This window comes from Thalassophryne amazonica, chromosome 16 (assembly GCF_902500255.1).
Source record: "Thalassophryne amazonica chromosome 16, fThaAma1.1, whole genome shotgun sequence".
NCBI classification, from domain to species: Eukaryota; Metazoa; Chordata; class Actinopteri; order Batrachoidiformes; family Batrachoididae; genus Thalassophryne; species Thalassophryne amazonica.
The window spans coordinates 2,275,829-2,300,486 of NC_047118.1; the positions used below are offsets into that span (position 1 = coordinate 2,275,829).

General features: G+C 44.0%; 1 protein-coding gene across 1 annotated transcript in view; it reads left to right on the top strand.

Moving 5' to 3' along the window:
- Positions 1-24,658, top strand: part of ppfia3 (PTPRF interacting protein alpha 3) — a 130,817-nt gene that overhangs the window by 100,972 nt on the left and 5,187 nt on the right. The window contains 14 exon segments of the mRNA XM_034191294.1: positions 10,581-10,774; positions 11,079-11,316; positions 13,176-13,309; positions 13,394-13,548; positions 13,632-13,731; positions 18,462-18,543; positions 18,628-18,828; positions 21,725-21,790; positions 21,974-22,006; positions 22,008-22,059; positions 22,062-22,148; positions 22,151-22,269; positions 22,365-22,540; positions 22,637-22,734. Of these exon segments, the coding sequence (XP_034047185.1) occupies positions 10,581-10,774; positions 11,079-11,316; positions 13,176-13,309; positions 13,394-13,548; positions 13,632-13,731; positions 18,462-18,543; positions 18,628-18,828; positions 21,725-21,790; positions 21,974-22,006; positions 22,008-22,059; positions 22,062-22,148; positions 22,151-22,269; positions 22,365-22,540; positions 22,637-22,734 (1,735 nt within the window).

Below are 24,658 nucleotides of genomic sequence, written 5' to 3' on the forward strand. Positions count from 1 at the left end.
TCTTTTATCACAAATTACCTCTATGTTGAGTGTTCCCTCCTCTTCACATTTGATGCTAATGGCTTCGCCTAATATGTAATCCCCCAGCTTTCCCTGTATTCCTATGTTCTTGTAGGCTTTTGATTTAATATATACCAAATTATATGTTTTTCCTGTGTTTAGAATGCCTTGTTTAGCTGCTATTGCGGCCATGGCCACGGCACAGTCCGTTGTATGTTTTGGATGTCTATTTTCTCCCATACTGACCACCAGTAGTATTGTCAATCCCTTGAATAATTCCTTAATCATTGCTCTGATGACTGTTGAGATGTGCTACTAGATGTGCTACTAAGTGAGCCGTCACTAGATGAGCTGTCACTAGGGATGTGTGGTGTATCTGTGCTTTGTCTGGGTTGTACTTCCTGTGGTTCTTCTGTCGGTAAATCTACTGAGTTGCTGTCCGAGTCTGATGTCTCCTGTGGCCTGTCTATCTGTCGGTCTGTATTTCTGTCTGTCTGTTGGCCTGCGTCTCCAGTTGTTTCTGAGTCTGCATCTGAGTCTGTCGCTGCTCTATCTGGCAGGGATCCACTACTCTCTGAAGCTGTGCGTCGTCTTTGTTCAATCAGTCTCTGTGAGCGCCTTGGCCAGTGTTCGCCTGGCTGCAGGGAGGCGTGGCCTTCCCTCGGTGCTTCTTCTGGCTGCAGGGAGGCCTGGCCGTCCCTCGGTGCTGCTGTAGGGTCTCTGGCTTCTCCTGCTTCCCCCCTTGGCCCGGCGGCTCTGCCAAGACGAGCTTGCCGAGGCCGCAGGGGCGCTGGGCCACCAACCCTACAGCAGTGGTTTAAATGAAACCAAGTGTCCTTACCATCTACTTTGACTGCTGTACATGAGGCAAGAATAACTTTGAAAGGACCTTCTCGGCGGGGCCTGTCCCACTTCTTTTTGAACACCTTGACGTAAACCAGATCACCAGGCTGGATGCTCTGATTTTCAAGTGGAATCTCTGCTTCTCTGTCTTCTGTAGCACCTTTGACCTGCAAAAAGATAGTTTTGTGTATTTGGGTTAACTGTCTCAGATAATTATGCCATTCGTCTTGTAGCTGCTCCAGCGATGGTCCTTCGTAGGGTCCTCTCAGGTATGGAATAGGCATCGGCCGACCTGTAAGAGCTTCAAATGGTGTCAAATGGGTTAGTCGGTTAGTTTGTGAGCGCATTGACAATAAAGCAAGCGGCAACGCATCCAGCCAGGTTAGTTTGCCATTGCTGTCTGCTATGATTTTTGCTAGTTTGTTCTTTAAAATGCCATTAGCCCGTTCCACCGCCCCATTTGATTGGGGGTGATAAACACACCCAAACTTCTGTTTGATACCCAATTGTTTGAATGTTTCTTGTGTAACCTTGGCTACAAAAGCCCTACCGTTGTCAGATGAGATAGTATCTGGAATGCCAAATCTTGGAAAGACGTCTCGGCACAAGAATTTGGCTACCGTTTTATGGTCTTGATTTGCAGAGGCTACTGCCTCAATCCATCGGCTGAATCTGCATATCACTACCAAAACATATCTCATTCGTTTAACTCGATTTTCAGCTCCCATGTCTATGAAATCCATCATAAGATGTCTGAATGGCCCATCAGGGACCGGAATGTGGGCTAAAGGGGCTGTGAATGATTTCCGGACATTGTACTGTGCACATACCTCACACTCATTCAACAAACGGTCCACTGTTGCTGCCATATATGGTGACCACCAGACAGCTTTTAGTTTGTTCATAATTTGGACTCGCGAACAATGATCGGGTCCGTGGGCCCAAATGATTGCATGTCGTAATAAATTGGTGGGTAACACAAAATGTCCATGACTACTGCGCCACAGCTTGTCCGCTGGCCCCTGACTGCGTGTCTGAATAGCGCCTCGTTTAACCCACATTCGTTTTTCTTCTCCACTGGCCCTACTTTGAGCCACTATCAGTGCGTCAAGTGAAACCAGTGGGGCACAATCTTGGATGGTTAGCAGGGGAAACATATTTTCTCCTTGTGCTCCTTTGCGAGCTGCGTCATCTGCTAGGTTGTTACCTTGAGCTATGATGTTATTATTCTTTTGATGACCTGCACATTTAATGATGGCTACCTCAGACCGTAATTGGAGAGCTTGTAACAGTTGGGAAATCGCTTCTCCATGAGTGACAGGGGTGCCATCTGCTCTCAGGAATCCCCTTTGTTTCCAAATGTTTGCATGTACATGACATACGCCATAAGCGTAGGCTGAGTCTGTGTAGATATTAACACGTTGATCTTTAGCTATCTGGCAAGCCATAGTTAAGGCTTTGATTTCTGCCAGTTGGGCTGAACAAGGCTGATCAATTCCTTGGGACTCCAGTAATTCAAAGGTCTCGCCATCCGTGTTTAGTTTAACAATCCCCATACCCGCATGCAATCCCGCGGCATCCCGAAAGCATGAGCCATCCACGAACAGGGTTAGATCTGCATCTATGGCGTGATTATACAAATGTTCTCTGGCTCTCAAAAATTTCTGTCTCTGCCACACAGTTATGTGGAGTACCATCTAACGGTGTGGTCAATTTGGTGGCAGGATTCACCGTGTGACAACGTTGTATTGTTATTTCTGGAGCGGACAACACAACTTCGTATCCAGTGCGTCTAGCTTGTGTTAAGACAAAACGTTGACTGGTTAGCAGGGCATGTAACTGATGCGACGTGTACAACGTTACTGCATGTCCCATGATTATGGATGATGCTTTTTGAAATGCAAAGGCAGCTGCTGCTAGACCCTGATAGCATGGTGGCAATCCTGTTTCAATGTTGTCAAGCTTTGTACTATAATAGGCCAATGGTTGTTTTCCTTCATTTGTTTCCTGCATTAGTACAGCACAAGCATATCCAGTTTTTTCAGTAACATACAAATGGAAAGGTTTCCCATAATCTGGGTTACCTAACGCGGGAGCAGATTGCATGTCTGTTTTTAGGGCCTCAAAAGCTCCCGTTGCCTGATCTGTCCAGACGAGGAGAGCTGCATTGCTTGTTTGCCCCACTGCTCTAATCATGGCACGCAAAGGTGCAGTTTTTATAGCATAATCACAAATCCACGGCCGACTGTACCCTGCCATCCCAAGGAATGAAAGCATCTGTCCCACTGTTTGGGGTTTGGGAGCCTTGATTATAGCCTCCACTTGGCTTGGGGCTATACATCGCGTGGTCCCACACAACTGTCTTCCCAAGTATTCTACTTGTTGTTTGCAGAACTGCAATTTGTCCTTACTTACTTTATGACCTCCATCTGCCAATGCATGCAATACAATTAATGAATCTTTTTCACACTGTTCTTGAGTCTCTGATGCAATAAGGAGATCATCCATATATTGCACCAATGTACTGGGTATGTCAAGGTGTTGTAAATCTTCAGCCAGGACTTTGTTAAAGATGGCTGGGGACAGGTTCAGTCCCTGAGGTAGCCGTGTATACGTTAGCTGTTGTCCCAGAAATGTGAATGCAAACAAATGTTGTGAGTCTGGGTGCACAGGCACACTGAAATAGGCTGAACACAGATCGATTACTGTGTACCATTTTGCTCCAGCAGGGATGCTTGATAGTATAGTATGCGGATCAGGTACTATAGGTGCATCCATTTCTATTATTGCATTGATAGGACGCAAATCATGTACCAGCCGATACTCTTTGGTATTGTTTTTAGGGATAGGATAGATAGGAGTATTGCATGGGCTTGCAGTTTTTATTAGAACTCCAGCTGCCATTAGTCCCTTAATTACTGGTTTTATGCCTTCAATAGCCTGAGGTTTTAATGGATACTGCCTTTGGTGAGGCAGTTTTGCTCCCGGTTTTACTTTTATTTTTACTGGTAAGGCTGTTTTTACTAGTCCTACATCCGTTTTGCTTTTGGACCACACCACTGGTGGTATTTGCTCTAACAATTTCTCTTGTTGGGCCGATAACACCATCTGTCCCTCTGGTCTAGGATTGAGCTCCACTTTTTGAGCTATAGCCTCATCATTTACTTTTAAATTAATTCGTACAAACTGCTGGTCTTTTGACAGATGTACTTGTGGACTTTCCATGTTTTGCCATTCTTCAACTTCTGAGGCTGTCTTTACCATTGGACCTAGGTCATGGGATTCATACTTTTCTGAGACTAAAAGGGTCACATGAGGTGTGGCATTCGGCACTTGATACCATTGTTGTTCAGCTGAAGTTAGCTTGACAGAAGCTGCGGCCCCTTGGGGGCCTAAATAAATTTCTGTGGTGGTTATGTGAAACAGCCGTTGATTCATCAATACATCCCAGCAGCATGCATAGTCAGTTTGTTCTTGTTTGGCATCGAACATCAGGGTGACATGTAAAGGTAAACTAGGTGTACATACTGCTTCATAGTGTTGTTCTGCCCAGGGCTTCCATTTTTCCCATTCCAGTTGAAGATTTGAATTTTCTGGTTGTAACTTCAGCCAGTATACCATGGGTTGCACAGGTCGGACCTTGTTTTCCATGTCCATAAGCACCATAATGTTGGCGAGTGCTTCGGCAGGAAAGTGTATTTGCAGTCCTTGATGGGTACACACTATCTGGGTTTGTAGCTTACATAAAATGTCTCTTCCCAGCAAATTCACAGGTGTATTTTGTGAGTATAACAGGGGTGCTTCAATTGTTTTTCCTGCAATCGTTACAGGAAGTGGGCGTGTAAAAGGTATTATTTGAGTTTTCCCAGAGAAGCCGATGGTCTTAATTACAGACCCAGAGAGGGGGAGATGAGTGCCCATTTTCCCTATGCAAGAGTATGTTGCCCCTGTATCCACCATGAAAGGGAAATCTCTGTTTTGTATATTAACAGTGACGGTTGGCTCTTCCTTAGGTATCATCGAAATAGCCAATGCCACCGTTTCCCCCTCTGTCTTCTCTAGGCCTCCCTATTGCCAATAGGCAGAGGGTCCAACCCAAGGTCGGGCCGGACAATTTCTCATTCGATGTCCAGGTTGTCCACAGCTCCAACACTCATTAGAGGGTTGATCCCCTATTGGGGGTGTTGGTCCCATAGGCGGTCCCACTTGACTGTTCCTGGGAGCTGAGTTTTGGAATCTGCTTCCAAATGAAGGTTGGCGAGATCCTCTTCGCCACCCTCCTCTTTGACCTTGAAAGTTCCGTGACTCTCCTCTCCACCCATGACTGTAGGTGGGTCCATTTCCTGGTGTGCCAGTGCTATGGTAGTGATAGTGATGCTCCACTGGTGCCGAGACTTCTCCTGCAGCAGTGCTCCCTGCTGCTCCTTGGGGGCTCTGTGTGGCTGTTACCACAGGTGCCTGTATGGTGGCAGCAGTGTTTGTCGTAGGGGCTAGGCTTGTCGACTCAGAAGGAACAGGGGTCATCATTGGTGCCTGGGTCTTTGTTTTTTCTTTCTTGACTTTGGTTAGCTCTCCCAACTGCATCTGCACCAATTTTTTCGTCAGGGATTTTGCTGCATCTTCTTCTTTTTGTTTTTCTTTCTTGTAGATTTCAAGATGGTGACAAATATGCTCAGAGTATAAAGCCCAATTCATTTTCGATAGTCCCACAACTCCATCTAGGGCTTTCTGAACCTCATCTGGTAGAGCCTTTTTTACAGTTATTTTAAACAGGATTTCAGTTGCTGGAGAATGGTTCCATGCATTTCCTGTTTCCTCCGCCCATCTTTTCTGGAATCGGTGCAGGAACTTCTTTGGGCACTCTTCAGGTGTCCACTCCTCATCATCCAATTTAGAGGGATCCAAGACCTCAGGGTACTTTCTTCTCAGTCCTTCCCACATGGAGTTTCTATAGCGATTAAAGGGGACTTCATCATGTTGATTAGTGCCCATCATTTGTGTTAGTCCAACCTTTCCTGCCAATTCTTCAGTGTCATGTTTTCCCATGACATGCATTAGCGAGGCTTTTATGTCACCTAAAGACAAGGTTACCCCTGCAGTGCCTTCTTCTAAGGCAGTTATCCATCTCCCAGCTCCTTGGGTGATGTCTGGCAGCCTGTTGGCCAGCCCCACCATGTCTGTCCAGCTCCATGGGGTATACACATGATGACCATTTCTAACCACCAATGGGCATATGAGGTCTTCGTCCTCCTCTTCTTCTGTGGGGGCTCCATACTGTCTTCCAGATCGAGTGCGACTGACTGGTTCCAGGCAGTCCATCCAGTCGGTTATATTCTGTTCTAAAGCCGCTATGTCTTTGGCTACACATTGTTGTCTTTGCCTGAGTCGGGCCTCTTTTGCACTCTCAATGATGATCTCACCAGAAATCTTTCGGGTGGGTGGCTGTATAATGTGATTCCCTTGATTGGGCGTCGATTGTTGTAATATTCTTCTTTCCTCGGCGTCCCTATGTCTTTGTATTCTTTCCTTCGCTAGCCGAAGTTGCTCAGCTAGTTCTTCATTATCTCTTCTGGCCAGATCCAGTGTGTCACAGAAGCTCTTGTGCCACTCTTCGGAGCCTCTATAGCCTGTGAAGGTCCAGTCGGCTGACTTATGGTGGGAGGGGACGGTTTTCAGTGGACCTCGATGTGCAGGCGGAGCCTTCAGGTCTCTCTCTTTATCCTCGTCTGCCTCCGTGTCACTGTTATTTGTGGCCCCCCCTGCTGGTCGTGGTGAGCGACCACTTACTTTCGGACTTGGAGACCTTGTATGATCCATTTGACAGACTGAGGACCTGTCTCCTTGTGGCTCTCGAGCTTTTAGTGTCAGTGTGAATTTGCCCTCCACATCCATGCCTTGGTCCTCTTCACGAGTTCCTAATACAAATTGTCCAGCTGTCTTTCCCATATCATGACGTTTATATGGGGGTGGCTCTGCTTCCCAGCTCGGTGCACTGGCTTTAGTCTCTTTGGATCTTTCCTCTGTCATTTTTTCTCTTTTCTGCTGTAGCCTCTGTGCTTCCTGCTTGAACAAGGCCAAAACTTCTTTTTCTTCAGTGCGTTTTTTGTTGTTATTTACGTTCTTCTGCTGATCTTTAATTTCTTTTTTCTGTATTTCTACCGCAACTGCTTCACACATCACCGGATCAAATGATCCCTCCAAAGGCCATTGCCTGCCCCCATGTGACCTTTTGTGCCACTTCATACATTGGTTGGCCTTAGTGCGTTTTCCTGGATATTTTCTTAGTACCAAGTCTAGCGGGGTACTTTCCCGACCTTGACCTTGAGAGTTACCCATGTAACCCTGACAAACGCTATGTGAGGTGTTTCTATGGTGTTCTGGTAGTCCCTCAGGGGCTGTCCTGATCCAGACCAATAACTTGCTGGCTGTAACACCTGTTTTGTATTTTAAACCCTTAAAATACTCCTACCCTGTCAAAATAGGTCCTTTCCAGCCAAAAATGTGTCCTGATTCCCTGGGTTTCGATGTCTCCGTCAGTCAGGTAATGTTCTGGGAGTATTATTTCATCATCACTTAAGTCTCCCATCAATGACTGTCCCAAGCATTGATCAGTCTGTCAGCTTTTTCACTATAATCTAAGCTTTATCTCTTTTGATTTATAACCAATTTTATTTATTTAATCCTCTTACAACCCTAACACTTCCTAATGTCTTTGCTCCCGACTTTCTATTTTCCTTCTTATTTTTTTTTTTTTTTAACTTTCTGCTTCTCGTCTTTTTCTGCTATGTTTGTTTATTAGTTTTCTCTCTTTGAAATAATATATTTACATAGCACTCTTCTCCTGTCTTTTTCTTCACTGTCTCTGTTTCACACTTTCCTCTCTGCCTGTCACGCACCTCCCAAGTCCTCCTGTTGGGTCTAAATACCTCCCCCTCGTACTCTTTCACATTAATCTTGTATGTCAGCCAGCCTGCAAATTCTCACAGCTTTACACAGATTACTCTCCACTCTCCCACACACCAATCTTCAAAAGCTTTATACACAAAAATTATTAAAAACAACTTTCTATATATCTCTATCTAGACTTCTGCCACTTTTCACTCCGCGGCTTTAAACAACCTTTTTATTCACTTAACACCAATGTGTTCTGTTTAAGCATGTATCTCTTCTTCACGTTAGACAGCTTCTCCGGCGCTGTCAGCAACTTCATATATTACTTTTTTACAAGCCCTCTTTGAGCGTACAATATTTCATTTACTTCTACGCCTTACCGCGCCTCGCGTGCGTATCCTGTGCTTAATATATTATTTTTCACCAGCTCCTTTCTGAGCATACAATATTTCATTTATTTCTACGCCTTACCGCGCCTCGCGTGCGTATCCTGTGCTTACTATATTATTTTCACAAGCTCCTTTCTGAGCATACAATATTTCATTTATTTCTACGCCTTACCGCGCCTCGCGTGCGTATCCTGTGCCTTTCTGCACTTTCTTCTACCTTTTTTCTTCACTTACTGAGCTCCTCGTGAGCTTAATGTGCCTTTGCACTGAAAATATTCTCTTTTTCTTTTCTTATAAAAAAAACTCATATTACTGTGTACTTAATTACTTATTCTTCTCCCACGCCCCACAAGCGTGTATCTGGTGCCTTACTGCACTATTTTCTGCTTCATTAATTCTCATGTATTCTGCACTAACTCCTCATTCATTTTATCTTTTTTTATAGTTTTTCTCGTTTCTTAAAAAATGACGTCCTTTATTGAGCTCTTTTACTTACTGTCAGCTGTGCCACTTTGCACTTTTAAATCTCTTTATCACGTACGGTATTTCTACTGCGCCCCCTCAGGCGCTTATCTTGTGCTTCCTCTGCACGTATTCTCTGTTAAACGCTTTTTTCTCACTTATTTCACTTCAGTCTCTGTTAAATTCTTTAAATAACCTTGTATTACCTTGTATCTATTTGTCAGTATACTCCCCTAAATTAACCCCTACAGCGCATGCTATCAGCCGGCACGTTAGTAACGAATTTCAACACCAATTATTCCCCAAACATCCAGGTTAGTTCTCCACGCACTCTTTCCGCACCAGAGTTCATGAACATTCCTGACCTTTCACTCACACAGACATTCTTTTTCCCGGGAACACACACACCTTCTGAGCATTTTATCTACAAGGCCTGATAATTTTCAATCTTATCTTTTTTAGTCTCTTATCAATTTTCTTAGTCCAGGTTCTTTTGGGTAAGAGGCAATTAAAAATATCACCTGTCAACTTGGGCGGAAATCCCGACTCACTCCTCCAGATCGTGCAGAAGTTATAAAAGGTTTCTGCTTACCTTTTAGTCGTGATCACTGTTATTTACGGTCTGGAGGGATGAGCTGGACTGCCCCAGGCTGCCGGAATGCCCCTGGACCCTCCTGAAGCTGGCTCGCCAAGTTCTGTCGCGGCTCGTCTTTAGTCTTCTCAGGATGTCGTCTTTTAGATGACACAAACTAATTGCAAGTGATATGCTAGAAAATGACACAACACTTTAGAATAATTCAGCCTTAAGCAAGATAAAATGCACAGAGTTTTTAAGTTTATTTAAGCCTTCGACACAAAGCTTAGACAAACTGAGTCCTCTAGAGAGACTGAATATGACAACCGCGCTCATCTATTTATTGGAGACCCGCAGGCATCGCTCCTCCTTCAACTTTTTTATTTATTTCATTCCCAAGACATGGTTTTCTATTGGAAGCGTCCTCTAGTGAACCCTAAGCAGGTGTTAGGCCATTATTTCAATGTGACAAACGCTCCCATTAAAACGTGAAGGATTTACAACTGACTTTTTTAAAAGACCTTCAGCCACAGGTGCAGCTGGCCTGAGGCCCCCTCCACACGTGGCCTCAGCCACACGTGCAGCTGGCCTGAGGCCCCTGCACGTGGCCTGCGGGAAAGCACCTAAAAGGCCTTGGAAAGCCCTTGACAGACTGAATGACTAATAGAGCCCTTTTTTTTGGGTTGAACACCTGCTAGTTCAACCAGAGGACATACAGTTCGGATCAGGACACTTGATAGTTCATCACAGTTCAAATATGGACCTAAAAATTCTTCTACAACAAGGAAGTTTAAAATCTTAGCCAGAGAGAAGAAATGGTTTGAGAGAGGTGTCAAGGAAGCATTCTTTGTAAAACAGTTGAAACCCAGCCTTAACCGGGGGGGCGGGTCTCAGACATGTTTTGTCCCCTGTTTACAATGGGGTACTCAGGTCAAAGCAGTTTCAGTCTTTTGTTCATGGTAATGAGTCATTCACGTCATCAGGAGAGTCGTCAAGGGAGCCATCAGGGGAGGCTTCCATCCCATCATTAGGAGAGTGCACAATAGGTGCTAATTAGAGCTATTGTTTAGTCACTAGCCTACAGCAGTCGGCCTCTCGGTAGGGGGGTCTGGTTAGGTTAAAAACTCCAGCTTTTGTTGGCTTCTGGTTTATTCTTCTCTACAAGAGTCAAGACAGAAGACAGACTACCAGAGCAAGAATTTTAGCTGAGGAAACTTCTGTGATTTGAAGCGAAACGTCCTCACGTCAAGCAACCCAGTCCAGTCGAAGATTCAAAACTAGAGGAGAATTATTTTTTAATACGACAGTAGAAAAGCAGGATTATCAGGATTCCTGAAATCAGTTCAAATTGATCACATTTGTTAAAGTGTTCACATGATACAGAAACTGGATTCCATCCCTTTTCCATGCACTGTGTGCAGTACCCAGACTGGGAGAGCGGGGCTCTGCTGGGGACCGGGTTCGAGCCGGGCGTGGAGGTTGGCTGCTCCGATGACGAGGACGACAGGGAGACTCTGTTCGGCTCAGAGCTGCTCTCCCCCAGCGGTCAGACGGACGTGCAGACGCTAGCCATCATGCTGCAGGAACAGCTGGAGGCCATTAATAAGGAGATCAAGTAAGGAGGAGCGGCGTGGAGGAGAAAAGCGGACCAGACCGCACGCTAGTTACAGTACTCGGAGACTAAAACTTACTTACTTACTTCCTTTTTCTGAGGAGATTGTATATAGAGTGAGATCACTTTTAAGAACCCAGTAAAGTATCTTTCTGATTTCTTATTAATAGTTTTCTTTTTGCTCACCTTCAGGTTGAAGAAATTAGACTGAACCTGATTATTTTACTATTTTTTGTTTCCTTCAGAAGCTTCAGGTTTTTTTTTTTTTAGCTTCTCTCTCTCTTCTCTCTATTACAACCAAATCCAGACTCATCCAAGAAGAGAAGGAGAACACGGAGCTGCGGGCAGAGGAAATCGAGAGCCGGGTCAGCGTGGCTTTGGACAGTCCGCCCATCCCTCCATCCTCGCTGGGGAGAGACAGCACAGGACGTGGTTTCATTCCCTCGTCCATCACATCCTCCACCCTGGCGTCTCCCTCGCCGCCCAGTTCTGGTCATTCCACCCCTCGGCTGCCCCACTCTCCAGCCCGCGAAAGTGACCGACAGGTAACGCTGGATTATAGCGATGAACATCTGAGCACGACAATGTTAGTCTTTGTAGTGCGCACACACACACACACACACACTGAATCTGACATTTTAGAATAAAGTTGATGGATTCCAAAAGATTGAGGGAAACCCCGTGCTATCAGGGTTTAATGTGAAGATGAAAATGCCTTCAAAGATGAGTTCACTTGATCTTCTCCTGCTGGTTGAGTTGAATTTGCGGAGATATTCACAAAAGGTTTCTGAAAAAATTTCACAAAAATTGTGTGAAATTCAGTTTGCCAACATTACTGCTGAAAGAACCTGCTGGATATACCACCTTGGACCTTGTGTGCCATGAACCACTCCCTTTATGACTTCAGTACAATTCCAAAGCATTAATTTTTTTAAAGAGCAGGAATAGACTTTCTTTTTAACACGGTCCCAGTGGTCCAGCACAGGCCACCAAACATCTGGTGGACCAGCAGAAAAATCACTTTCTGAAGTAGGTTTTATGATGGTGATGATCCAAAATCCTTCCCATCCAGACCTAAGCGTTCTCACTGGAGCACATTGCTCCAACAAGGTCTGTCCTTTTCCCTCTGTCTGTCTCTGTCTTCTTTGGAGACATTTTACAATCCAATCAGCATATCTTTGTAGTAACCTCATTTTGACAGCAGTGACAAAGGAGCTCGTCAAAGTTATAAGCGCCTCTTGGCGCCTGAGGCGTATGCTCTTGCGAGCTCCTTGCTTTCTATGTAATTGTTTGTATGAATCTCAACAAGATATTTTCAGAACTCCTAATCTGATTTTGATTGAATCAAAAGGTCACATGTCGGCCTGTTTCAATACATCTGAACACAGCTGTTTTTATAGAAATGAGTTCATATATGAATTGTTCATGACCTGGACTGTTTAAGAGTCTGTGGAACATTTCCTCAATGTGTGTGATCATTTAAAATGTGGGTGTGGCCTCACTGGGTTTTCTAGGGACTTTTAGTTTTAACTTTGGAAAGTTTCCAGCACAATTATACATGAACATGTTCAGGTTTTGTCACGGTTTAGTTTCATTGCACAAACACAAATGTACGTGGTGTTCAGGTTTTCTACCCTCCTTTCAACATTTGGCCATTGAGAAGTTCTCAGGTCCTGCTGGTGCTGATTGGATACCGAACATCCACTTAAGGAATGTGGTGGATGTCAGTTGTGTGTAGGTTTGTGTATATCAATCAGTTTCTCACTCCCCTCATCTTCTGGCGTAGTGGTGGTGTGTGTCTCCTTCGAGCTCTGGTCCTCTACGAGACCTGGGGACTTGAAGGTCTTGCTCAGTATCTCAGCCGTTCCCGGAACTACAGTCTTCTGGACAGAAGCCTCTGACGTAGTACCTGGAATCTGTTTAAGCCGCTCTCCCAGTTTAGGGGTCCCACTGTGGCCTTCACCTTCCACATCTTTTCTACTCCTCGATCTTCTGGTGCTCTTTCTTTCTGATGTTGTGGTCACTTGGAATGTCTGCTTGGTTGGACAGCACCTGTTTGTCCATCTAGAACTTGAAGTCCTGCAGCATTTAAGCTCTGTTGTTCTCCATCTCCTGGCCAGCAGTCACATTCCAGTCAGGTACGACCCTAAGGTAGAACCCCGCCTCTCTACACCTGGTACGATGGTAAATCCCCTGGAGGAGTCTGATCATTCATGATGTCTCTTCATTGCCCTCACCACCTGCTTTCAGAAGTACAAGCTTAGTGATTTCTCCCTGGCAACCAGTTTCTTGACATGCTCCTGGATTTCTGTTGTTTGGTCCTCGACGGTGGCTTTGACACAGAGTAGCCCTTTTGTTTTTGCTGCATCTTTGTCTGTTACACCTTTTGCATTCTGTGTTTCAGAACAGCAAAGAGGACGATCGATCTCTTGCTCTGCTCGATTCTACGCCTCCTCCTACTCCTCGTGCTCTGCGATTGGATCGGATGACCCTCACCCATCCAGGAGCAATGCTTGATGACCCCCGGGAGTTTCGCAGGTAAGGCAGCCACACTCGGCGATACCAAATGTACCATCATCCTTTAGTTTGTGTGGTCTCACATATTCCCTGCACTGCTTTTAGTCTCTCAGCAGATGGCAGCAGCTCCAACAGCAGCCAAGATTCTCTGCACAAGTCCAGTAAGAAGAAAAGTATCAAGTCTTCCATCGGGCGGCTTTTTGGGAAGAAGGAGAAAGGAAGAATGGGCCAACCTGGGCGTGATGGATCTGGTTCTCTTGGTAAACACCATTCTGATGTCAGTGAGTTTGGGTTTGTTTCTCATTATCTGTTGTGATTTTTATGACCTTCCTATGTTTCCCAGCATCTACACCTTCTGAGGACCTGGCCTCTGGAGACCCCATGGGTATGAACAAGACTGGGACTCTGGGTCCAGCTGATAAAGACCGCCGCAGCAAGAAGAAGTGAGTGTCAGTAATTAAGACCAAATTCTTTTCTCTCACCACAACAGCAAATTAATCAATCAATCAATCAATTTTTTTATATAGCGCCAAATCACAACAAACAGTTGCCCCAAGGCGCTTTATATTGTAAGGCAAGGCCATACAATAATTATGTAAAACCCCAACGGTCAAAACGACCCCCTGTGAGCAAGCACTTGGCTACAGTGGGAAGGAAAAACTCCCTTTTAACAGGAAGAAACCTCCAGCAGAACCAGGCTCAGGTAGGGGCAGTCTTCTGCTGGGACTGGTTGGGGCTGAGGGAGAGAACCAGGAAAAAGACATGCTGTGGAGGGGAGCAGAGATCGATCACTAATGATTAAATGCAGAGTGGTGCATACAGAGCAAAAAGAGAAAGAAACAGTGCATCATGGGAACCCCCCAGCAGTCTACGTCTATAGCAGCATAACTAAGGGATGGTTCAGGGTCACCTGATCCAGCCCTAACTATAAGCTTTAGCAAAAAGGAAAGTTTTAAGCCTAATCTTAAAAGTAGAGAGGGTGTCTGTCTCCCTGATCTGAATTGGGAGCTGGTTCCACAGGAGAGGAGCCTGAAAGCTGAAGGCTCTGCCTCCCATTCTACTCTTACAAACCCTAGGAACTACAAGTAAGCCTGCAGTCTGAGAGCGAAGCGCTCTATTGGGGTGATATGGTACTATGAGGTCCCTAAGATAAGATGGGACCTGATTATTCAAAACCTTATAAGTAAGAAGAAGAATTTTAAATTCTATTCTAGAATTAACAGGAAGCCAATGAAGAGAGGCCAATATGGGTGAGATATGCTCTCTCCTTCTAGTCCCCGTCAGTACTCTAGCTGCAGCATTTTGAATTAACTGAAGGCTTTTTAGGGAACTTTTAGGACAACCTGATAATAATGAATTACAATAGTCCAGCCTAGAGGAAATAAATGCATGAATTAGTTTTTCAGCATCACTCTGAGACAAGACCTTTCTGATTTTAGAGATATTGCGTAAATGCAAAAAAGCAGTCCTACATATTTGTTTAATATGCGCTTTGAATGACATATCCTGATCAAAAATGACTCCAAGATTTCTCACAGTATTACTAGAGGTCAGGGTAATGCCATCCAGAGTAAGGATCTGGTTAGACACCATGTTTCTAAGATTTGTGGGGCCAAGTACAATAACTTCAGTTTTATCTGAGTTTAAAAGCAGGAAATTAGAGGTCATCCATGTCTTTATGTCTGTAAGACAATCCTGCAGTTTAGCTAATTGATGTGTGTCCTCTGGCTTCATGGATAGATAAAGCTGGGTATCATCTGCGTAACAATGAAAATTTAAGCAATACCGTCTAATAATACTGCCTAAGGGAAGCATATATAAAGTGAATAAAATTGGTCCTAGCACAGAACCTTGTGGAACTCCATAATTAACTTTAGTCTGTGAAGAAGATTCCCCATTTACATGAACAAATTGTAATCTATTAGACAAATATGATTCAAACCACCGCAGCGCAGTGCCTTTAATACCTATGGCATGCTCTAATCTCTGTAATAAAATTTTATGGTCAACAGTATCAAAAGCAGCACTGAGGTCTAACAGAACAAGCACAGAGATGAGTCCACTGTCCGAGGCCATAAGAAGATCATTTGTAACCTTCACTAATGCTGTTTCTGTACTATGATGAATTCTAAAACCTGACTGAAACTCTTCAAATAGACCATTCCTCTGCAGATGATCAGTTAGCTGTTTTACAATTACCCTTTCAAGAATTTTTGAGAGAAAAGGAAGGTTGGAGATTGGCCTATAATTAGCTAAGATAGCTGGGTCAAGTGATGGCTTTTTAAGTAATGGTTTAATTACTGCCACCTTAAAAGCTTGTGGTACATAGCCAACTAACAAAGATAGATTGATCATATTTAAGATTGAAGCATTAAATAATGGTAGGGCTTCCTTGAGCAGCCTGGTAGGAATGGGGTCTAATAAACATGTTGATGGTTTGGATGAAGTAACTAATGAGAATAACTCAGACAGAACAATCGGAGAGAAAGAGTCTAACCAAATACCGGCATCACTGAAAGCAGCCAAAGATAACGATACGTCTTTGGGATGGTTATGAGTAATTTTTTCTCTAATAGTTAAAATTTTGTTAGCAAAGAAAGTCATGAAGTCATTACTAGTTAAAGTTAATGGAATACTCAGCTCAATAGAGCTCTGACTCTTTGTCAGCCTGGCTACAGTGCTGAAAAGAAACCTGGGGTTGTTCTTATTTTCTTCAATTAGTGATGAGTAGAAAGATGTCCTAGCTTTACGGAGGGCTTTTTTTATAGAGCAACAGACTCTTTTTCCAGGCTAAATGAAGATCTTCTAAATTAGTGAGACGCCATTTCCTCTCCAACTTACGGGTTATCTGCTTTAAGCTACGAGTTTGTGAGTTATACCACGGAGTCAAACACTTCTGATTTAAAGCTCTCTTTTTCAGAGGAGCTACAGCATCCAAAGTTGTCTTCAATGAGGATGTAAAACTATTGACGAGATACTCTATCTCACTTACAGAGTTTAGGTAGCTACTCTGCACTGTGTTAGTATATGGCATTAGAGAACATAAAGAAGGAATCATATCCTTAAACCTAGTAACAGCGCTTTCTGAAAGACTTCTAGTGTAATGAAACTTATTCCCCACTGCTGGGTAGTCCATCAGAGTAAATGTAAATGTTAAGAAATGATCAGACAGAAGGGAGTTTTCAAGGAATACTGTTAAGTCTTCTATTTCCATACCATAAGTCAGAACAAGATCTAAGATATGATTAAAGTGGTGGGTGGACTCATTTACTTTTTGAGCAAAGCCAATAGAGTCTAATAATAGATTAAATGCAGTGTTGAGGCTGTCATTCTCAGCATCTGTGTGGATGTTAAAATCGCCCACTATAATTATCTTATCTGAGCTAAGCACTAAGTCAGACAAAAGGTCTGAAAATTCACAGAGAAACTCACAGTAACGACCAGGTGGACGATAGATAATAACAAATAAAACTGGTTTTTGGGACTTCCAATTTGGATGGACAAGACTAAGAGACAAGCTTTCAAATGAATTAAAGCTCTGTCTGGGTTTTGGATTAATTAATAAGCTGGAATGGAAGATTGCTGCTAATCCTCCACCCCGGCCCGTGCTACGAGCATTCTGACAGTTAGTGTGACTCGGGGGTGTTGACTCATTTAAACTAACATATTCATCCTGCTGTAACCAGGTTTCTGTTAGGCAGAATAAATCAATATGTTGATCAATTATTATATCATTTACCAACAGGGACTTAGAAGAGAGAGACCTAATGTTTAATAGACCACATTTAACTGTTTTAGTCTGTGGTGCAGTTGAAGGTGCTATATTATTTTTTCTTTTTGAATTTTTATGCTTAAATAGATTTTTGCTGGTTATTGGTAGTCTGGGAGCAGGCACCGTCTCTACGGGGATGGGGTTATTGAGGGGATGGCAGGAGGAGAGAAGCTGCAGAGCGGTGTGTAAGACTACAACTCTGCTTCCTGGTCCCAACCCTGGATAGTCATGGTTTGGAGGATTTAAGAAAATTGGCCAGATTTCTAGAAATGAGAGCTGCTCCATCCAAAGTGGGATGGATGCCGTCTCTCCTAACAAGACCAGGTTTTCCCCAGAAGCTTTGCCAATTATCTATGAAGCCCACCTCATTTTTTGGACACCACTCAGACAGCCAGCAATTCAAGGAGAACATGCGGCTAAACATGTCACTCCCGGTCCGATTGGGGAGGGGCCCAGAGAAAACTACAGAGTCCGACATTGTTTTTGCAAAGTTACACACCGATTTAATGTTAATTTTAGTGACCTCCGATTGGCGTAACCGGGTGTCATTACTGCCGACGTGAATTACAATCTTACCAAATTTACGCTTAGCCTTAGCCAGCAGTTTCAAATTTCCTTCAATGTCGCCTGCTCTGGCCCCCGGAAGACAATTGACTATGGTTGCTGGTGTCGCTAACTTCACATTTCTCAAAACAGAGTCGCCAATAACCAGAGTTTGATCCTCGGCGGGTGTGTCGTCGAGTGGGGAAAAACGGTTAGAGATGTGAACGGGTTGACGGTGTACACGGGGCTTCTGTTTAGGGCTACGCTTCCTCCTCACAGTCACCCAGTCAGCCTGCTTTCCCGGCTGCTCGGGATCTGCCAGGGGGGAACTAACGGCGGCTAAGCTACCTTGGTCCGCACCGACTACAGGGGCCTGGCTAGCTGTAGAATTTTCCACGGTGCGGAGCCGAGTCTCCAATTCGCCCAGCCTAGCCTCCAAAGCTACGAATAAGCTACACTTATTACAAGTATCATTACTGCTAAAGGAGGCCGAGGAATAACTAAACATTTCACACCCAGAGCAGAAAAGTGCGGGAGAGACAGGAGAAGCCGCCATGCTAAATCGGCTAAGAGCTAGTAGCTACGCTAAGCTAGCGGATTCCTAAAAACACGCAAAGTGAATAATGTGTAAATAATTTAGAGGTGATTCAGCAGAAGGAGTGCTTTAGTTAAGGCACGTAAAGATTACACTGGGAAACAAATCGTAATCTAGATAACTAGACCAATCTAACTGCGCAGATTAAACAGCTAACAGATACAGAAAAACACCGCTGTGCTCCGGAACAGGAAGTGATACAATACCGCAGTGAGAGCCAACCACCAGTAGAGGCAAGCAATTAACTGTTTCTTCTTCTCCAGGCATGAGCTGTTGGAAGAAGCATGTCGCCAAGGACTTCCCTTTGCATCATGGGATGGGCCCACAGTTGTCTCTTGGTTGGAGGTGTGATGTGCACAAGCAGACTTGAAGAAACTCACCTCCAAATTACATTTTTTAATATTTGATCCGCTGTGTCTCTCCTTGCAGTTGTGGGTGGGAATGCCAGCTTGGTACGTGGCCGCCTGTCGTGCTAATGTGAAGAGCGGCGCCATCATGGCCAACCTGTCAGACACTGAGATCCAGAGGGAGATCGGTATCAGTAACCCGCTGCACCGCCTCAAACTCCGGCTGGCCATCCAGGAGATGGTGTCCCTCACGAGTCCCTCTGCACCGGCCAGCACTCGCTCGGTACGACTCCAACACATACATTTAACCCGTTACTTCAACTTAATTTGAAAAAGGCAGCTTTGCTACAGTATTTTTTTCCAGCCCCAACAGCTTCCTCAGTACAGCACAGATCAATACAACTGGCAAAGAACTGCACTGTAGACCACCAAAAACCTGAGCTGTGGTTGAGTGCAGAGTTTCTCTGTCGTTTCTACAGTGCAGTATTCAGATGCGCCTCACGTAGGCGGGTTCAGGTGGTACATACACTCTGCCTGTACGGAGAGGGATGAACATTAGCACTCATCATCATCTCTGATTGAACTAACACCAAACCTGAACTGAAGACAACAATTAACCCTGGTCTTTACCATATTTGCACCAAGGCGGGTCTGCCTGCACCCGCTGAGGTCCAACGAGGAGCAGGTGTTGCTGGAAGCTGCTGTTCCTGTAATGAAGTTCTGTGTGCTCTGACACTTTGCCTCTCATTACTGTCATCTGAAAAGCAGTGCACTACTTTCAAGCAGACCTAAAGATTTAGGTAGAACTATTTCAGCTACCAAAGCAGTTCATCCACATGAATAAAAGTGTATAATCATTAAAGATTTGAAGAATTTCTAAAAACACATTTCATATTGTCAACTTTAAAGCCAGATTATTTCTGTGTTGTCGACAAGTATGTGTCACATATTCAGAAAAGCTGAGACTGTTTTGAACATTTTGATATGCAACACGTGGCCATTATACTTAAAGTACCTAAAACAGGAATGACCGTATTTACCAGAGTGTAAGTCACACCTGTTAAAAAATGCCTCTTGAAGAGGAAAAACCCATATATACAGTAGTGTTCAGAATAATAGTAGTGCTATGTGACTAAAAAGTTTAATCCAGGTTTTGAGTATATTTCTTATTGTTACATGGGAAACAAGGTACCAGTAGATTCAGTAGATTCTCACAAATCCAACAAGACCAAATATTCATGATATGCACACTCTTAAGGCTATGAAATTGGGCTATTAGTAAAAAAAAGTAGAAAAGGGGGTGTTCACAATAATAGTAGTGTGGCATTCAGTCAGTGAGTTTGTCAATTTTGTGGAACAAACAGGTGTGAATCAGGTGTCCCCTATTTAAGGATGAAGCCAGCACCTGAGGAAAATGGGACGTTCAAGACATTGTTCAGAAGAACAGCATAGTGTGATTAAAAAGATGATTGGAGAGGGGAAAACCTATACGCAGGTGCACAAAATTATAGGCTGTTCATCTCCAATGATCTCCAATGCTTTAAAATGGACAAAAAAAACAGAGACGCATGGAAGAAAACAGGAAAACAACCATCAAAATGGATAGAAGAATAACCAGAATGGCAAAGGCTCACCCATTGATCAGCTCCAGGATGATCAAAGACAGTCTGGAGTTACCTGTAAGTGCTGTGACAGTTAGAAGACGCCTGTGTGAAGCTAATTTATTTGCAAGAATCCCCCGCAAAGTCCCTCTGTTAAATAAAAGACATGTGCAGAAGAGGTTACAATTTGCCAAAGAACACATCAACTGGCCTAAAGAGAAAATGGAGGAATTTTTTGTGTACTGATGAGAGTAAAATTGTTCTTTTTGGGTCCAAGGGCCGCAGACAGTTTGTGAGACGACCCCCAAACTCTGAATTCAAGCCACAGTTCACAGTGAAGACAGTGAAGCATGGTGGTGCAAGCATCATGATATGGGCATGTTTCTCCTACTATGGTGTTGGGCCTATATATCGCATACCAGGTATCATGGATCAGTTTGGATATGTCAAAATACTTGAAGAGGTCATGTTGCCTTATGCTGAAGAGGACATGTCCTTGAAATGGGTGTTTCAACAAGACAGTGACCCCAAGCACACTAGTAAACCAGCAAAATCTTGGTTCCAAATCAAGAAAATGAATGTCTCGCAGATGTGAAGAAGTCATGAAAAACTGTGGTTATACAACTAAATACTAGTTTAGTGATTCACAGGATTGATAAAAAAGCAGTTTGAAGATAATAGTTTTGAGTTTGTTGCATCAACAGCAGATGCTACTATTATTGTGAACACCCCCTTTTCTACTTTTTTTTTTTTTACTAGTAGCCCAATTTCATAGCCTTAAGAGTGTGCATATCATGAATGCTTGGTCTTGTTGGATTTGTGAGAATCTACTGAATCTACTGGTACTTTGTTTCCCATGTAACAATAAGAAATATACTCAAAACCTGGATTAATCTTTTTAATCACATAGCACTACTATTATTCTGAACACTACTGTATGTCACATTTTTTTCTGTATTATCATCTCTTTAATTTGGGATTTTTGTTGACTGCTGTAGTGTACTTTTCATTATTAGTGCTTATTCTTTTATTATTAGAGTTTATTTAATTTATTGCTTTGATTCCTGGGAAAAAGTAAGTCCCTTCGGCTGCTCCCTTGTTTGCACTCGGGGTCGCCACAGCAAATCCAAGGTGGATCTGCATGTTGATTTGGCACAGGTTTTACGCCGGATGCCCTTCCTGACGCAACTCCACATTACATGGAGAAATGTGGCAGGGGTGGGATTTGAACCCAGAACCTTCCGAACTGAAACCAAGCGCATTAACCACTTGGCCACCACCCCTGCTCTTTGATTCCTGGGAATGCTTGAAATAAAATAGTTGTTATAACTGTTATTGTTAAGAACAAACATGTTTTTTGGTATATAATTTGCACCCGAGTATAAATCCCAGAGCCTCCAAAACTACAAAAAAAAAAGGCATCAAAACGTATATTCCGGAAAATATGGTAAAGTCTAACAAAATGGATAAAATAGTGTTGGGGCCCAGAGGGTTAAGAGGTGAAATGTAAAAATGACTGAATTCATGTAGTTAATGTGTTCATCTCCTCTCGTGACTTCACTTTTCTGTTGATGGCAGTCGACCAGTAACGTGTGGATGACTCACGCGGAGATGGAGTCTCTGAACGCCGCCACCAAACCTCCGGTTAGTGTCTCCGTGTCCGTCTGACAAACCCTTCTTATGTTTTTATTTATTTATTTTAAGTCATTATTTCACAGAGGATTCTTGTTCAGCGTCTTGTCTGCTTTGAATTACGTTGATGAGTCTCTCCTCCTCCTCTCTCTGTGTTTTATTTGTGTTCCTCTGTTGTGCTCTTTGTGGGCCCAGACCCTCATGTTGAGCATCTTCTTCTCTCCCTCTTGGTGGCTTTTTCAGTGTGAACTGCTTCCGACTAATTGCCCGTTCACTAACACACTGTTCCTCCCTTTGTCCTTTCTTCCTGCTGCTGCTCCCCGCACCTCCTCTACGTCTCCTCCACCAATCCAACCTGCGCCTCCTTCCCTGGTCTCATTCCTCACCTCCTTTCCTTCTCCACCTCCAATCTCCGGCTCTCTGTTCGGCTGCTTCTTCTCTCTGTCTGCCTCTCGACTCTCAAGGAGCTGAAGGAGTTCAGTTGGGATCAGGTAAGCCTCAACTTCCTGTTTTGAAAATGCGTTTGTCAGTGACATTTTGAAGCCTCCGTGAGTCGGCACCGGTCACCTGTGACGGCTCCCTGCAGATTCTGGCCTATGGCGACATGAATCACGAGTGGGTGGGCAACGACTGGCTGCCCAGCCTCGGCCTGCCACAGTACCGCAGCTACTTCATGGAGTCCTTGGTGGATGCCCGCATGCTGGACCACCTGACCAAGAAGGAGTTGAGAGGACAGCTCAAAATGGTGGACAGTTTCCACAGGTAACAGGCAGGATGCTGGGAGTTGACAGTCAGAGGTGACTGATGGGGTTTAATCCTGGTCAAAGTGAACCATGTTCCCCTCTCGCTGTTTATCAGGGTCAGTTTGCATTATGGCATAATGTGCCTGAAGCGGCTGAATTATGATCGCAAGGAGCTGGAAAGAAGGAGAGAGGACAGCGCCCACCAGAACAAAGGTGAGTTGTTCCACTCGTGTCTGCTGGTGTTAAACATAACAGATCTTTATGACATCATAATGAAGTTGAGTAAGTCAGCCTAAAGGCCCATTGGTGCCCGAACCATGAGAGTCTACAACTCTCCTCGGATGGGACACCAATCCATCGCAGGTTGCTTTCCCAGCCAAGGCCGGTGTCGCAGACTGAACGGTCCCCCTAAAAATTGGTCCCCCCATTGGTTCACGGATTATCACCTCGTTTCTGCTTCAGACTGCACACCAGTCATCATCTATTTGAAGCTTTTGTACAACAATCATTTCCACATAAATTCATCATTTATGTGGAAAGGCAGAGGAAGCAATCAGAACTGATGCATTCACTGCGCGTCTGACATTTCAAAGCGTCATGAAATTTCGCCTCGTTTCTGCTTAAAACAGACTTTAGAATGATTTAAGAGGTTTTTACCTTTATCATCTGATGGTTAATAATCACATTAATCCATTTGATTGCTTTGGGAGAAGAGACTCCGTCTCAGACATGCTGCTGTGGTCCGAAATGACACATGGGCAGATGCAGAAAGCAGAGCGATTTTTTTTTTTTTTTTTTTTTAACATTTGGTCTGCTACACCAGTAACCATCTACAGTCGGCTGGACTGGGATGATCCAGAAAAATGAGACACGTAGCATGACTGGGAATTGTAGCTCAACTCCCGTCTCACTGAGCGACCTGCTCTGCATCATCTATAATCACGGAAGGCTGAGATTTGGAGTCCTGAACAGTAACATGGTACGTACTGTTTTGACCTGCATATAAAACAGTACTAATGAGAAGGCAAGAAAGTGTTCAGATGTAAACCAACACATTTAACGCAAACATTCATGCAATGCAACATACTCGTTTGAATTCGACAGTGACTGGCAATACTCGGTTACACTCAGTTCTACGTGGTCATAAAATAGTAGGAAATATGAATTTTGCCAACTATTTTTTTTTTTTTTAGTAAATGTCACATGATTTCCTCAATTTTGGAATCAGGACCCAAACTGTGGCCGAAAATCATCAATAGGAGACCACCCTGAGACCAGGGAATCCAGAAATGTGCCGTGACACCAATTAATTTCAACACTTAATTCATCCAGTATACATGTGTAGAGAGAGATAGATTGATATATCTCTGTGTATGTGGAGGTGTATTGGTTGAAGAATCTGATTGTGGTCTGTGGTGGGAGTTTTTTTTTTTGGGGGGGGGGGGGGGGTTTCACAGTGGAGAACGAATGCTGCTCATTCATTTTGAACACTTGCCTTGTGATGCTGTACTTTGGGCAGGCCTCATACTGGTTTTTGGTTGTTGCCATTTCTAGTTTTCGACATTGTTTATGAGTTTATTGCTGCTATTTTTTTAAAGCTCCCCCCCCCCAAAACCCCAATGAAAATCAAAGCTCGGCTCTTCAGAGGTTAACCTGAAAGTATTTTAACAAGATTATCAAAGGTTTGTTCCCAAAAAGAAAATCTGCCCCCTCGGTTCTCCTCGGTATATTTTAAGGTCTCCCACATTGCGGAACGTTTCTTTTCACTGCTTGTAGGGGAATTGTTTTTCCCTCTTTGTGATGATAAAAGCTTATTAGGTGCGGCTGTCTTGTTTAGTTTGGCTGCATAAATGTCGGCGCACACAGACGATTTATCAGACCGGACTGCAGGATGCATGTTGTCCATTTTCAGTCAGTCCGTCTGGACTAGAGTCCCCTCAGAAGAATTACCCAGGACTGTTTCAGTTGCGTCTCACGATGAGCACGTCAGAACACATAAATCAGGAGCGGGTAATACAATCCCTTCGCAAGATTGATTAAAAGCCCATTAATAAGTCCTGCAGGTTTCAGCCACCCTGAACTCAAGGAAATGACCAGAACATGAAGAAACCCGATCGCGGTTATAAAAACAGCGAGC